At 37.5% G+C, this 17008-nt stretch overlaps 1 protein-coding gene across 5 annotated transcripts in view; it reads left to right on the top strand.

Annotated features, from left to right (window-relative positions):
• LOC129527240 (paraspeckle component 1-like) overlaps positions 1–15616 on the top strand; it is a 38880-nt gene extending 23264 nt beyond the window's left edge. For 2 of the 5 annotated variants that reach the window (XM_063697149.1, XM_063697148.1), the window contains exons 5-8: positions 6009–6086; positions 8418–8475; positions 12446–12615; positions 15121–15616. In XM_063697149.1, the coding sequence (XP_063553219.1) occupies positions 6009–6086; positions 8418–8475; positions 12446–12615; positions 15121–15306 (492 nt within the window). In that variant the 3' untranslated portion in view covers positions 15307–15616. Of the gene's footprint in view, positions 1–5922; positions 6087–8417; positions 8476–12445; positions 12616–15120 lie in introns of those variants that run through there. The other 3 variants (XM_063697150.1, XM_063697147.1, XM_055364153.2) reach the window with 2 other exon arrangements.
• Positions 15617–17008: the final 1392 nt, after the last annotated feature.

The raw sequence follows: 17008 nt of genomic DNA, 5'->3' as shown, positions 1-17008 counted from the left end.
TAAAAGAACAGAAATTTGACAAACTGTCTCTCAGACCACAGTGCAATCAAACTAGAACTCAGGATTAAGAAATTCGAGGTCAGAGGAGCCAAGATGGCCGAATAGGAACAGCTCCGGTCTACAGCTCCCAGCGTGAGTGATGCAGAAGACAGGTGATTTCTGCATTTCCATCTGAGGTACCGGGTTCATCTCACTAGGGAGTGCCAGACAGTGGGCGCAGGTCAGTGGGTGCAGCGCACCATGTGTGAGCCGAAGCAGGGTGAGGCATTGCCTCACTCGGGAAGCACAAGGGGCCACAGAGTTCCCTTTCCTAGTCAAAGAAAGGGGTGACAGATGGCACCTGGAAAATCGGGTCACTCCCACCCAATACTGCGCTTTTCCGACAGGCTTAAAAAACGGCACACCGGGAGATTATATCCCGCACATGGCTCGGAGGGTCCTATGCCCACTGAGTCTTGCTGATTGCTAGCACAGCAGTCTGAGATCAAACTGCAAGGCGGCAGCGAGGCTGGGGGAGGGGCGCCCGCCATTGCCCAGGCTCGCTTAGGTAAACAAAGCAGCCAGGAAGCTCGAACTGGGTGGAGCCCACCACAGCTCAAGGAGGCCTGCCTGCCTCTGTAGGCTCCACCTCTGGGGGCAGGGCACAGACAAACAAAAAAACAGCAGTAACCTCTGCAGACTTAAATGTCCCTGTCTGACAGCTTTGAAGAGAGCAGTGGTTCTCCCAGCACGCAGCTTGAGATCTGAGAACGGGCAGACTGCCTCCTCAAGTGGGTCCCTGACCCCTGACCCGCAAGCAGTCTAACTGGGAGGCACCCCCCCAGTAGGGGCAGACTGACACCTCACACGGCCGGGTACTCCTCTGAGACAAAACTTCCAGAGGAACGATCAGACAGCAGCATTTGCGGTTCACGAAAATCCGCTGTTCTGCAGCCACCGCTGCTGATACCCAGGCAAACAGGGTCTGGAGTGGACCTCTAGCAAACTCCAACAGACCTGCAGCTGAGGGTCCTGTCTGTTAGAAGGAAAACTAACAAACAGAAAGGACATCCACACCAAAAACCCATCTGTACATCACCATCATCAAAGACCAAAAGTAGATAAAACCACAAAGATGGGGAAAAAACAGAGCAGAAAAACTGGAAACTCTAAAAATCAGAGTGCCTCTCCTCCTCTAAAGGAACGCAGTTCCTCACCAGCAACAGAACAAAGCTGGATGGAGAATGACTTTGACGAGTTGAGAGAAGAAGGCTTCAGACAATCAAACTACTCCGAGCTACAGGAGGAAATTCAAACCAAAGGCAAAGAAGTTAAAAACTTTGAAAAAAATTTACACGAATGTATAACTAGAATAACCAATACAGAGAAGTGCTTAAAGGAGCTGATGGAGTTGAAAGCCAAGGCTCAAGAGCTACGTGAAGAATGCAGAAGCCTCAGGAGCCGATGCGATCAACTGGAAGAAAGGATATCAGTGATGGAAGATCAAATGAATGAAATGAAGCAAGAAGGCAAGTTTAGAGAAAAAAGAATAAAAAGAAACGAACAAAGCCTCCAACAAATATGGGACAATGTGAAAAGACCAAACCTACATCTGATTGGTGTACCTGAAAGTGACGGGGAGAATGGAAACAAGTTGGAAAACACTCTGCAGGATATTATCCAGGAGAACTTCCCCAATCTAGCAAGGCAGGCCAACATTCAGATTCAGGAAATACAGAGAACGCCACAAAGATACTCCTCGAGAAGAGCAACTCCAAGACACATAATTGTCAGATTCACCAAAGTTGAAATGAAGGAAAAAATATTAAGGGCAGCCAGAGAGAAAGGTCAGGTTACCCACAAAGGGAAGCCCATCAGACTAACAGCTGATCCTCCTGGGAGAAACTTTACAAGCCAGAAGAGAGTGGGGGCCAATATTCAACATTCTTAAAGCGAAGAATTTTCAACACAGAATTTCATATCCAGCCAAACTAAGCTTCATAAGTGAAGGAGAAATAAAATACTTTCCAGACAAGCAAATGCTGAGAGATTTTGTCACCACCAGGCCTGCCCTAAAAGACCTCTTGAAGGAAGCACTAAACATGGAAAGGAACAACCAGTACCAGCCACTGCAAAATCATGCCAAATTGTAAAGACCATCGAGGCTAGGAAGAAACTGCAACTAATGAGCAAAATAACCAGCTAACATCATAATGACAGGATCAAATTCACACATAACAATATTAATTTTAAATGTAAATGGACTAAATGCTCGAATTAAAAGACACAGACTGGCAACTTGGATAAAAAGTCAAGACCCATCATTGTGCTGCATTCAGGAAACCCATCTCACGTGCAGAGACACACATAGGCTCAAAATAAAAGGATGGAGGAAGATCTACCAAGCAAATGGAAAACAAAAAAAGGCAGAGGTTGCAATCCTAGTCTCTGATAAAACAGACTTTACACCAACAAAGATCAAAAGAGACAAAGAAGGCCATTACATAATGGTACAGGGATCAATTCAACAAGAAGAGCTAACTATCCTAAAAATATATGCACCCAATACAGGAGCACCCAGATTCATAAAGCAAGTCCTGAGTGACCTACAAAGAGACTTAGACTCCCACACAATAATGATGGGACACTTTAACACCCCACCGTCAACATTAGACAGATCAACGAGACAGAAGGTTAACAAGGATACCCAGGAATTGAACTCAGCTCTGCACTAAGCAGTCCTAATAGGCATCTACAGAACTCTCCACCCCAAATCAACAGAATATACATTTTTTTCAGCACCACACCACACCTATTCCAAAATTGACCGCATACTTGGAAGTAAAGCTCTCCTCAGCAAATGTAAAAGAACAGAAATTATAACAAACTGTCTCTCTGACCACAGTGCAATCAAACTAGAACTCAGGATTAAGAATCTCACTCAAAACCGCTCAACTACATGGAAACTGAACAACCTGCTCCTGAATGACTACTGGGTACATAACGATATGAAGGCAGAAATAAAGATGTTCTTTGAAACCAACGAGAACAAAGACACAACATACCAGAATCTCTGGGACACATTCAGAGCAGTGTGTAGAGGGAAATTTATAGCACTAAATGACCACAAGAGAAAGCAGGAAAGATCCAGAATTGACACCCTTACATCACAATTAAAAGAACTAGAAAAGCAAGAGCAAACACATTCAAAAGCTAGCAGAAGGCAAGAAATAACTAAAATCAGAGCAGATCTGAAGGAAATAGAGACACAAAAAACCCTTCAAAAAATTAATGGATCCAGGAGCTGGTTTCTTGAAAGGATCAACAAAATTGATAGACTGCTAGCAAAACTAATAAAGAAGAAAAGAGGGAAGAATCAAATAGATGCAATAAAAAATGATAAAGGGGATATCACCACCCATCCCACACAAATACAAACTACCATCAGAGAATACTACAAACACCTCTACGCAAATAAACTAGAAAATCTAGAAGAAATCGATAAATTCCTCGACACATACACCCTTCCAAGACTAAACCAGGAAGAAATTGAATCTCTGAATAGACCAATAACAGGCTCCGAAATTGTGGTAATAATCAATAGCTTACCAATCAAAAAGAGTCCAGGACCAGATGGATTCACAGCCGAATTCTACCAGAGGTACAAGGAGGAACTGGTACCATTGCTTCTGAAACTATTCCAATCAATAGAAAAAGAGGGAATCCTCTCTAACTCATTTTATGAGGCCAGCATCATCCTGATACCAAAGCCGGGCAGATACACAACCAAAAAAGAGTATTTTAGACCAATATCCTTGATGAACATTGATGCAAAAATCCTTAATACAGTACTGGCAAACCGAATCCAGCAGCACATCGAAAAGCTTATCCACCATGATCAAGTGGGCTTCATCCCTGGGATGCAAGGCTTGTTCAATATATACAAATCAATAAATGTAATCCAGCATATAAACAGAACCAAAGACAAAAACCACAGAATTATCTCAATAGATGCAGAAAAGGCCTTTGACAAAATTCAACAACCCTTCATGCTAAAAACTCTCAATAAATTAGGTATTGATGGGACATATCTCAAAATAATAAGAGCTATCTATGACAAACCCACAGCCAATATCATACTGAATGGGCAAAAATTTTAGGTTTTAAAAGCACCTCTTCAGAGTGAGTTTACACCTGACAATTGAAACTGGTAATCTTGAAAATGCTCTCAGGTGTATGCATTACAAATAAAATTCTTAGGAGCAGTGTTGTGTGCCCTGTAGTCCCAGCTACTTGGGAGGCTGAGGTGGGAGGATCAATTGAGCTCAGGAATTCGAGGCCAGCTTGGGCAACATAGTGAGATGCCCGTCTCTCTCTCTTTTTTTTTTTTTTTGGAGACAGAATCTCACTTTGTCGCTGAGGCTGGAGTGCAGTGGCGCAATCTCGGCTCACTGCAAGCTCCACCTCCCGGGTTCACGCCATTCTCCTGCCTCAGCCTCCCGAGTAGCTGGGACTACAGTTGCCTGCCACTGTGCCCAGCTAATTTTTTTGTATTTTTAGTGGTGACGGGGTTTCACTGTGTTAGCCAGGATGGTTTTGATCTCCTGACCTCATGATCCTCCCGCCTCGGCCTCCCAAAGTGCTGGGATTGTAGGCATGAGCCACCGTGCCTGACCAAGGCCCGTCTCTTAAAATCTCAGCCGAATAGAAGCTTCTTTAACAATTAATTTATGTAAAATACTTATTTCCTTCTGTCCCTTGATGTGTGCTAGATTGTGTTTACATTTAACTGATCTTCAGTTAGAAAGCCACCCTATGTATTAAAAAACAGCCATTAATTTTGTTACACATTCAGTTGAATTTGACAGTAATATCAGAGCAATCTATTCACTCAATTACCTGACCGAGGCTTTCAAAATACATTGTTGAATGTATTTGGTTTAAGAGACACATGTCATGTTAATGAACACAGTAAGTTTCCCTACTTCTATTTGTCATTGCCTCCATTTCTAATTTAGTATTTAACAAGTAACAACTACTTTTTGTTTCGTGACTAAACCTTGCAGTATAAATTAAGATGTAATTAGCTGGGTGCAGTGGCATGATTGTAGTTCCAGCTACTAGGGAGCCTGAGGCAGGAGGATCCGTTGAGCCCGGTGAGTATAAGTCCAGCCTGGGCAACATAGTGAGACTCGTCTTTATTTATTATTATTTTTTTAATGTAATTAATTATTCAAAAGGATTCATTTTAAAGTTTCAATATTTTAGTAGCCTTTTTCAAAAGAGCTTTAGGTCCACAGCAAGATTGTGTGGAAGGTACAGAGATTTCCCGTCTACCCCGTGCCACATGCATACAGCTTCTCCTGCTATCAAAATGTTTTACCAGAATGATACACTTATAACAATTGCTGAAGCCACATTGACACGTGCTTATCAACCAAAGTCTATAGTTTACCTTTAGATTTGCTCTGGGTGTACATTCTGAGGGTTTTGACAAATCTATGACATGAACCTATGATTATAGTATCATACAGAGTATTTTCACCTCCTTAAAAATCTTCTGTGCTCTGCTTCTTTATCCCTTCCTCCTAACCCTTGGCAACCACTGATCCTTCTATCATCTCCATAGTTTAGTTTTTTCCAGAATGTCATATGGTTGGAATCATACAGTATACAGCCTCTTCAGATTGGCTTCTAGTCACCGGGCAATATGCATTTAAATTTCCTCTGTGTCTTTTCATGGGTTGATAGCTCATTTCTTTTTAGCACTGAATAATATTTTGGTTGTACCACAGCTCACCCATTCATATACTAAAGGACATCTTAGTTGCTTCCAGGTTTTAGCAATTATGAATCAAGCTGCTATAAACATTCATGTGTAGGTTTTTGTGTAGACATAAGTTTGCACCTCCTTTGGGTAAAATGCAAAGAGTGATATTGCTGTATCAGATGTTAAGAGTATGTTTAATTTTATCAGAAACTGCCAGACTGTCTTGCAAAATGGTTACACCTGTTTGTATTCCCTTCAGCAATACGTTGAAATTCTTGTTGCATCGCATCTTGGCCAGCATTTGTTTTTGTCAGTGTTTCGGATCGTCACCATTCTAGTAGGTTTTGTAGTGCTATCTCATTTTAATTTTCAGCTCCGTCAATGTAATTTGCAATTCTATCAATGGCATACGATGTAAAGTTTCATTTTAACAATCATGTAACTGAGGAATATTTTCCCAGATATTCATGGGTGAAGATATTTAGGAATGCATGTATTGAGGGGAGAAAACCCGCCTTTGGGTATATATATATATATATATATATATATATAAAGAGATTGCCTTATATTTTTTAAACTACCCCTCACTAACTAGCAGTGAATAACACAGTATATTGGAAATTGTTGTTTTTAATTCCCTGAATTTAAAATGTTAAGTTTTCCAAGCACTCACTTTTGGTTAGGTTGGAAAGTTTACATGCTATCGAGTTGTATCAATAGAAATGTATTTTTTTTTTCCTTTTCAGTTCAAAACTTTAAAAAATTTTTTGGAGTGAGGTCTCATTTTGTCACCCAGGCTGGAGCGCAGTGACGCAATCATAGGCTACCGTACCTGTAATTCCTGACCTCAAGGGATCCTCCTGCGTTGGTCCCCCAAAACCCCGAGATTACAGGCACTGGACATCATGCCTGACCCTTATTTACTTTTTTTTTTTTTTGAGATGGAGTCTTGCTCTGTCGCCCAGGCTGGAGCATAGTGGGTTGATCTCGGCTCACTGCAACCTCCACCTTCTGGATTCACGCCATTCTCCTGCCTCAGCCTCCCGAGTAGCTGGGACTACAGGCACCCGCCACCACGCCCAGCTAATTTTTTGCGTTTTTAATAGAGACAGGGTTTCACCATGTTGACTAGGCTGGTCTTAAACTCCTGATTATGCTTATAATCCCAGCACATTGCGAGCGTGAGGGAGGAGAATTGCTTGAGACCAGGAGTTAGATACCAGCCTGGTTGACATAGCAAGACCCTATCTCTACAAAAAAATAATGAAAAAATTCACCAGGCATGATGGTGCATGCTTGTCATCCCATCTATTCGGAAGCTGAGGCAGGAGGATCACTTGAGCCCAGGAGTTCGAGGCTGCAGTGAGCTATCATGACGCCACTGCACTGCAGCCAGGGCAACATAGCGAGGATCTCTGAAAAAAAATTTTTTTAAAGAAGCTTTAAAAAGATTGATATCATGTGAGAAAGCATTTTCTCTCTTCATGATGGTGTTTTTGTTGTACCATAGCTTCATTCATTGTACCGTAGCTTCATTAAGATTACCTTTGGACATCTCCATTTAAGTTAGACAGGCAGGTTTTCTTTTAAGGAGCCTCTTGTGGCTTAATGGCAATTACGTTTCCATCATAGGCTTTTATTTTATTTCCAGCTTTATAGGTGCTCTTCAACAGTCTTTTGTATTATAAAATGGAACTTTAAATGAACATTTAGATTTTAATAAGATTGCTTTTCAAAAGTACAGTAATTATGCTTTCTTTAAACATTGCTGCATTTGTCTCATAATGGAATGTTTTTCATGATTGCTACATTTAACAGTTTTCTGTGACTGGAAATGGTCATCAAGTCAAAGTGAAAATTGCAATTTTCATATGTTATCTTGAGAAATTTCACTTAGAGATTTCATTGAAGTTAATTCTATGTCACCGTTGTTGGTAAATGAACAGCTTTTAGGAAGCAGTTTCTGTAATGAAATTTCAAATGTTCTGAATATTTCTGTTTTATAGTTAACTGTGTAATACTTTCATTCAGGTTTTCAAATACAATTACTGCGCAGTTAAAGGAAAGCAATGTTATGTCGAGCTTTCAGTAATTGCTTGTGTGGGCTATCTATAGTCCCTGGATGAAATAATGCTTGAGTAGATGAATACAAATACATGAATGAATTATAATATTTAGACAATGAAGATTGTAACCTTATTTTTAGCATAATTCCCTAAAGCTATTTGTGTTATATGTTCAAATACATTTCAATATGAACTTGGTAACAGTCATTTCTATTTTAAGACTTCAGTGACCTGGGAGGAGAAAATAATTGGCTCTGGTGGTTATCATTACTAGATTTTCCTTTGCTTGGAATCTAGGCATGTATCTTTCATCTGTTGGAATAAAAACATTAAAAATAATATGTGATATATTTTATATAATCTGATTCATTAGTAATCTAATCTTGCAATATAAACTGGGTGCATTAAGCATTTGTAGTATATTAAGCCTGGGAGACTGAAGTTTCTTTTCAGCATTCTTATTAAGTTTATGATGATGGAAACTTTTCAAAATCTTTAATGGAAAATGATGTCCCAATTCACTCTTTTCCTTTTGATTTTAGATGGGAAATGTAAAGTCATAAGATCGATAGGTTGACTGTGACAACTATGTTTACTTACAGAGAGAACAGGAAATGAGAATGGGTGATATGGGTCCCCGTGGAGCAATAAACATGGGAGGTAGGGATTTGAAGCAAAAGGCTTTTGTAATTTATCATTTTTGGGGGGACTGTTTATGCTGTTTATGGTATCTACATATCAGTAAGAAACTAAAATACGGAACCAACATTTCTAAAGGTGAAATCTATTACATCCATTAAACTGGAATACAATACAATTATATTAAAAATATATGTCTGGGAAGAAAATTCTCATTTTGTTTTTGTTTGAAGGCTAAAAGATGTGTTATACATTCATAGGCTTAATGAAAGAAACATATAAACCAGGTTGCAATACAGCCTGAAGGTAGTTTAGTCATTGCATTGTGTAATACAGCTGTCTTTGCCGTTTTAAAATCAATTTATGTGCCTTCTAATTGGCTTTTTTTTTTTTTTTTTTTGAGGCAGGACCTCACTCTGTTGCCCAGGCTGGAGTACAGTGGCGCAATCTCGGCTTGCTGAAACCTCGACTTCCTGGGCTCAAGTGGTCCTTCCATCTTACCAAGTAGATGGGACTACAGGCGTGCGCCATCACGCCTGGCTTATTTTTTGTATTTTTAGTAGAGACGGGATTTCGCCTTGTTGCCCAGGATGGTCTCGAACTCCTGGGCTCAAGCAGTTTACCCACATCAGCTTCCCAAAGTGCTGATGTTCCAGGCATGAGCCACCTCGCCTGTCCTAATTGGACACTGGAAATTGATAGTTTCCGAGTTGGAAATTGATAGTTTCTGAGTTGTGTTTTTAGGTAGAGAGCGTTTTATACATTTCTATCTTAAACTAGCTTTTTGTGTAACTTTGAAGCTGTTTTCCTTCACTTTAATGAATATTGAACTTTTTTCCTTTAACCTGCAGTGTTGTGCACAGAAGTGCACTCAGTGTCTGTAGTCTATAACTCATCAAGGGAATTATATGTGTGTCGCCAATGCATGTTTTAGAGTTGACTAAGCTTTTAAGAAAGCATATTAGCAACTTTAGTATGGATTTGCCCATACAGCCAAGTTGCAAGGGAAATAATGCCAAGTAAATAACCTGAAGGAAAAGCAAGTGTGGCATATCGTAGGCCTTACTAAATTTGAAATTTGAAATGTCATACATTTAAAAATTGGGTAAGGAATTAAATTTTATGAAATTAATTGTCACACAAAAGCTGTCCCACATTAAATTGTCCCACAAAAGCTGTTATGAAGCTGAAAATCTTTACATAACTTAAACGTACATATTGTTTTAAAGATTACACTACCATGGCAAACAATATACTTAACATGCACACCCATTTACAAAATCAAGTGTGTTCTTAGCATATATAGTCTATCAAATGAAACTTAAGTCATGTGTGGAATGAACATTTTCCATGATCAGCTTTTTTTTCTTAAACTTCTGTTGCCAGTTTTTCAATACTACTAATCAGATAATGTAGAGTCATATATTGCTGTTTACTTGGTCACTTTTTACCAACGAGTAGTCAGTGAATATCTCTGGTATATGCAGGAAGCAAGAAACATGGCCCTCGCCCATAAAGAACTTAATTGTGAAATTACTATAGTGGATACGTGAAATAATTAATGAACCAAGAGCGGCTGCGTTCTAAATTATGAAGCATAATTGAGTATAATGATGTCCAAGTGGTCCAATATTTATGTCTTTCTTTTAGAGTAAATGCTGGGATGCTATTTAATATAATCCATGTAACTTTAAGGATTTTAGGAATAAGGTTATTGTCGATTATAGGCAGTTTAAAAGGCCATTATCATTATTAGAGTGACATTAACATCAGAGCTAAACTTTAAAATAGTATAAAACTTAAAACCATTTCTGATGGTGCGGAGATACTCTGCAATTTTATCAGAAGAAATATCAGAATATGCCTTTAGAGTCCTTATTTAGTTAGGAATTGAAGATAAGTTAAAATTTTTGTGACATTTTATTCACCAGAGGATTTACTTACATTTTAGCACTTAACTCTCCTAAAGCCCGTTTATCTAATTTTCTCTTCGGTCTTCATTCAATGTGAGACTTCATCATAATGGTTTTGTAGAGCTATTAATCATTATCATCCAGTTGGGTTGTTGAGAAGTTAAAACTGTCATAACTCATCAAGTTACATTGATGGAAAGTGGCAGCAGATTTTCTGGTGTATCACTAGTGTGTATAACCAAGCGAAACCTACATTATAATGCTACCTTTCTAGTAATCAGATAATGCTAACATTTTTTATATCTTTAAATTTATTTATAGCTATGTGGTGGAAGATGTGAGTACTAAAAGTAAAGCTCTAAGTTAACTATTGTTAGTTGGAAATATTATTTTTGATTTTTTATACCCATAGTTGTATATATTCTGAACCCACCATTGTAAAATTACATTCTATTAAAGAGAAAGAGAGGAAAAAGAAAACTTAATTTGTTTTCTAGGGGATAGTTGAGGTAAGACACCTCTTAGATACTATTCTTATACTCTCTTCATTTCTAGTTGTAGAAAGTATTAAAAATAGCTATTTAGAGCTACACTGAGGGAGTGGAAAGACTCTTGGATAAAGTATATTTATTGGCAAGAGCATTTGGGGATGAAGGAAATAATTCCTTCCTATGAATTTGCTAGGTTTCTGGGGATTGGATTCAAAGAGCAGAAGTATGATGCCAGGGGCTGGTAGGGACCCAGCCATATAGAGATTTTAGCTGCATTATAATGTATATTTGAGAAATTGAGTTCTTATTATCAGAAAATTGACCTATGTAATGAAATACTAGAATAAAATCCTAAATTAGAATGGCTTTGTCGTGAATTTTTAATAATAAACAAGTACCAACACTTAAAAGGGAAAAAATTTTTCAAAGAAGATACCTAAAAATGTGTTGTATCTGAGATCATCATATATGTAGTATTAGAGCACAAACACTATTAAAATTAATATGAGGTAAGGTGGATTTTCTAATGAAAAAACTTGAAATATTATCAGATTGTCCCCATTTATGGAATGTAAGCTTGTCAGAAAGATCCAGATAGCTATATTAATGTTTTATCTGTATTTGGTTGCCGTTGCTTTTAAAAATAAGTTCTGTTATAAGTCATTTTAATTTTTTTGTTTAGATTCCATATTTCAATATAAAAAGTTAAAAAAAGAGTACCTCATGTAATTTAGCAAGGTATTCCATAAACTCAGGGAGGAAAAACAAAAAACTAAGATGAGAGGCTAGTTATAATGATCTTTATTTATATATTGCAGGAAATGATTTCCTCTCTGGCAACTTAGCATAATTTACTGCTAATATTTTTAGCCATGGCTTAAAAAAAATTAAGTGGTTTTGTAAGTGCTAATCATTTGTTACTCATTTAAACTGTAAAATGTAGTCCCCATTGTTAGGGATTATTTGGTTTAAAAGCCTACTGTAGGCCAGGCGCGGTGGCTCACGCCTGTAATCCCAGCACTTTGGGAGGCCGAGGCCAGCAGATCAAAAGGTCAGGAGATCGAGACCAGCCTGGCTAACACGGTGAAACCCCGTCTCTACTAAAAAGAGAAAAAAAATTAGCCGGACGTAGTGGCGGGCGCCTGTAGTCCCAGCTACTCGGGAGGCTGAGGCAGAAGAATGGCGTGAACCGGGAAGGCGGAGTTTGCAGTGACCCGAGATCGCGCCACTGCACTCCAGCCTGGGCGACAGAGCAAGACTCTGTCTCAAAAAAAAAAAAAAAAAAAAAGTCTAGTATAACAAATAATAGTGATGTCTCAAAGCTTTCAAACTGTTACAGTCTCAAATGCTCTAAAATAATTGATAGTTTCCTCCTTGATTTTATGTACGTTTGGCTTGGGGATGAAAATTCTAATTCTAGAGTGTAGGTAATGCCCTACTACAGAGTAGATAACGCATATCCCATTCTCAAGGAGCGAAAATAATTTTGATAACGGTCTTGGTATATAGATTGCATAAATATTGTTAAATTGTTAATGTTTACTAAACTAATATAGGACAGCTCTAAGTATAGATTGTTTTACATAGATGCGTTTAGCCCAGCCCCTGCTGGTAACCAAGGTCCTCCTCCAGTGATGGGTATGAATATGAACAACAGAGCAACTATACCTGGCCCACCAATGGGTCCTGGTCCTGCCATGGGACCAGAAGGAGCCGCAAATATGGGAACTCCAATGATGCCAGATAATGGAGCAGTGGTAATGTATCATAAACATTATTTTGATTGTATTCAGTAATGTACACTTCTGCATCAAGGATAACTTCACACTTAATATAATTTGGTATCATTTGTTTTGGCAGCCAATGAAGAAGAAAATTTTGTGACATCATATGTTGATTTATTAGAGACAGTTTTTTTGTTTTTGTTTTTGTTTTTCTTTCAGATGGAGTCTCGCGCTGTCACCCAGGCTGGTATGCAGTGGCGCAATCTCGGCTTGCTGCAACCTCTGCCTCCAAGGTTCAAGCAACTCTCCTGCCTCAGCCTCTGGAGTAGTTGGGGCTACAGGCGTGCGCCACCACGCCCGGCTAATTTTTGTATTTTTAGTAGAGACAGGGTTTCACTATGTTGGCCAGGCTGGTCTCAAATTCCTGACGTGGTGTTCCGCCCGCCTCAGGCTCCCAAAGTGCTGGGATTACAGGCGTGAGCCACCGCGTCCAGCTGAGATAGTTTTTAAGTAGTCCAAGAATTAGGATTACTGTCTGTGGCATGCTGTGGTACCTCAATATATAGCAAATGCATATGTTAATTACAGTTATTTTTCTGTGCTTTTTAATTTGTTTCCATCTTTTACCAGCATTCTAATGTTCGAGCATTTTATGATAGTGTTCTCTTCCTGTGTGGACTCCTTATGTTTGATGGGGACAAAAGTCCAATATGTATGAACACAGTTTTCAGTAAATATTTTTGATAAAAATATTACCTGTCATGATTTATTGCAAATTATTTAGCTATAAATTAACATTAAAGTGTTTGTGTATTTCCAAACCACCATTGTGGCATTCTTTTCACAGAATTTTAAATTATATTTAGTAAATTTAAAGTAGACAGTTTTTTATCTTGATCTGAGAGTGTGAAGATATCTTTGTGTGGATTAAATACTATGAAAACAAGGTTTTTCAGTTGTAATTTTTATTATATTTAAATATATTAGTAGCAAGAATGATACCTTTTATCATTTCTATTAAAGTCTGTCACTATATAAATCGGACTTTAGGCAAACCGTTTTCTCATTTAGTGTTCGTTAATGCTTGTTCTAAATAACATTTTGAAAGGGAAATTGTTTGGTTATCTATTTTGAAAAAGCAGTTTAGTTTTGAAACTACTGTATGAAATCTTGAGGCGCCAATGCTGCTAAGAAAGAAAGAGCACTGCCTGTTAGACTCAGACCTGTCATCAGTTGTAAATCCACCGTGATCAGAGACGTTAAAAGCAATGCATTGTATGTCTTAGAGTTGAATGCAGCATTTATCATTATTTTATTTGCTTCAAATGTAGTCTTTTAAGAATTTGGATAAATTGGACATGCTGGCAGTTGGATTTTTTAAAATGATAGTTTATACAGGGAGATAAAGAGGCAGTGCACGGCTACTATGAACAGATGGCGCTTAACACGGTGATTGCATTTATTTCCTTCAGTAGAAGCTTTATTTTATAGTGATATGTTTGAAAGCTAGTAAAAACTTATACTACTTTGGTTAAGTTTTTGTGTGGCATATAATCATCAATAGAAACACAGAAGTAACATTAACTGTCCCATTTTTTTATTGTCTCCCTGAAATTGTAAACTTTATTTAAATATCACCCTTGGTCTGTTTTGCACTGACATTTTACTGCTACACTTCAGGGAGTTCTATCCAACCTTTCAGATTAATATGTATGATTATTGTGAAGTTTTTCAAAACATTTAATCCAGATATTTAATTATGCTTATTAGTGCATGTTATTACATTAATTTTTAAAACTTTTCCCATGATAATCTTTCAAGGAAAACACTCTCAGAAGTTTCCATACTGAAATCATAATTCTTTGTGTATGTCTGTATTAGTGCTTTCTATCTTCAAGGAATTGATGTAAAGATTTTTTTTTAGAATGTTTACTTTTAAAAAACCGAATTGATGCTGCTCCCCAGCTTTATTTCTCTGATTTTTTTAAAAAAGTATTTTCCTTACAAAAAATTAGCCGGACGTGGTGGCAGGCGCCTGTAGTCCCAGCTACTCAGGAGGCTGAGGCAGGAGAATGGCATGAACCCGGAAGGTGGAGCTTGCAGTGAGCCGAGATTGCACCACTGCACTCCAGCCTGGGCGACAGAGCGAGACTCCGTCTCCAAAAAAAAAAAGTATTTTTCTTACATAGCATAGTTTCATGCAATATAAACTTTTGAAAAAAGGAATCAGAGATGTATTATAATATTGTTTAGGCTTAAGATTACATTTGCTTCTGTCATGAAATCAGTTCTTTGTTCTTGAAATTGGGGCATAGCATTAGCAATGTGTAAACCTTCAGATGCTGCATTTTTAAAAAAAAACATAGTAACTAATTAAATTGCTCCTTTCTTCCTTCTATGTGTGATCCTGATTCTGCTGGACTTTCTGCCGAACTTCATGACACCACCACTTGGGATTTTGCTAATTTTTCTTGTCACTTATATTTGGCGTGTTCCAAATGGACTTCATATTCTATTCCTTATTGTGTGGTATCATAGCACAATGACAGATTTCCTCAAGGACCGCCATCTCAGATGGGTTCACCTATGGGGAGTAGAACAGGTTCTGAAACCCCTCAAGCACCAATGACTGGTGTAGGTCCTGTGAGTGGTGGTCCTGGTGGCTTTGGTAGAGGAAGTCAAGGGGGCAACTTTGAAGGCCCTAATAAGCGTCGTAGATATTAAACGTTCGTTCATTCCTGGCTATCTAGAAAAAAAAAAAAGTCAGTGGTATGCCTTTATACTTTTACCTGTTATCTGGAAGAAATGGTTTTATTGTTAATGTATGTAGACTTAAAAGTTTTTTTTTTGTAAAACTTGAGGTTTTTGTATTTTTCTTTATTCGTGAGCTTTGTAGATTAGAATGGTAATGATGCTCATCATTTTGAATGTTGAAATGTGTTTGTGACTTTAGCTAAATATAAGTATTCCATAGTACTGTGAAATCTATGTAGTTACTTAATCTCAATAAAGAAATCATTTTGGATAATTTAAACTGTTATTAGTGGTATTCTCTTACGGTCTTACTAAACTTTGCTGTAACAGTAATGCTTTGGTTGCTTCAACTAATCCTATCATTAAAAATGAAAATGATTTTGCTTTTTAATTTGTGCAAGCAGCACTGAAGATAGAAGCTTAATTAATGAAAGCTAATGTCAATAAGGGGTAGATAGAGTAGTATATGTGGGGGTGGGAGGGTATGGGAGTTTAATTTGTATAAACCACTGATGTTCTGTGAAATCGGAATTTCCAGCTACATTTCATATAGATTCTGAATATTCAGGTATTCTGAGACAGATTATTAAGGATATCTTTGTCCTGTGCTGACTTTTCCAAATAAATCTTTTTCATCTTGAAAAAAACTGTTTGAAGGCAAATCTCTTTTGCTTATAAAAAATAATGTCTAGTTTTAAACATATCTGCCATTATTTATTTGGTTTCAATATCTAGACCTTACCCAGTTATTATCATACAGTTAGTGTTAAACATTCTTTAAAATAAAACAATACTGTTGGGTTGGATGTTAAGTGAGGATTTGTTGTGTGATTTGTGGTGAATTAGGCATTTCTTGAGATTGTAGGTTTCTAGAAGTATTAAAAGATGGCTTGACTCTGCATTGTTGTAAATATTTCCCCAAAGTTTGGACATTTCTCCAGTAAAACTTGTCTGATGGGTTAGGACCATTTGTCTTCAAGGAATGGCGGTGTTTTTTTTTTTTTTATTGTTTTTTTTTTTCTCAAGATAATGCTGAGACATCCAAGGAGTACAGTTCAAGAGGTGATTTTAAAAAGCAGATAATTACTTGAGAATGGCTAGAGTCATTGGAATCTGATTAGCTCCCTTTACTATCAAATACCTATTTTGATTTTCAATACTAGGGAGAAACTGATTTTATCACATTATAATGTTTATTGCAAAACAAAGTCATAACTATATTTAAAAATGTGTATGTTGGTCATGTTTATTTAAAATTACATTTAAGGAATCACATATGACTCATACCACAAATGTAATTCATCAGACACTGATCATAGCATGGCTATTTCTCATAAAACATCACTATGGTTTGCTATATCATGCTTTCAGCACCTTTCTGAAAGATAATATGCTATTTTAAAATAAACAGTATGTAAATAGTGGTGTCTGTTTTGCTGGAAGGTGTAGTTTGGAAAGAAACAATTTAAATTTTGCATAAAAGCAGTTGGTTGTAAAGCATAATTGATGCATTCTTTTATACTAATTAAAATTTTCATATGTACTCTTTCATGTTCTGCTATTTTTTTTGATACACAGTGTGGATGGAACTATTTTCTAAAATTTGCGGTATTCATAGGCTTTTGTTTTTGGCAGTTCTTTGAAAACATGATTTGGAGATTGTAAGATAATA

The sequence above is a fragment of the Gorilla gorilla genome, chromosome 14, assembly GCF_029281585.2.
Source record: "Gorilla gorilla gorilla isolate KB3781 chromosome 14, NHGRI_mGorGor1-v2.1_pri, whole genome shotgun sequence".
In the NCBI taxonomy this organism is placed as follows: Eukaryota; Metazoa; Chordata; class Mammalia; order Primates; family Hominidae; genus Gorilla; species Gorilla gorilla.
Note: the sequence above shows the minus strand (reverse complement) of the source record. Positions and strands in the feature narration are given on the sequence as shown.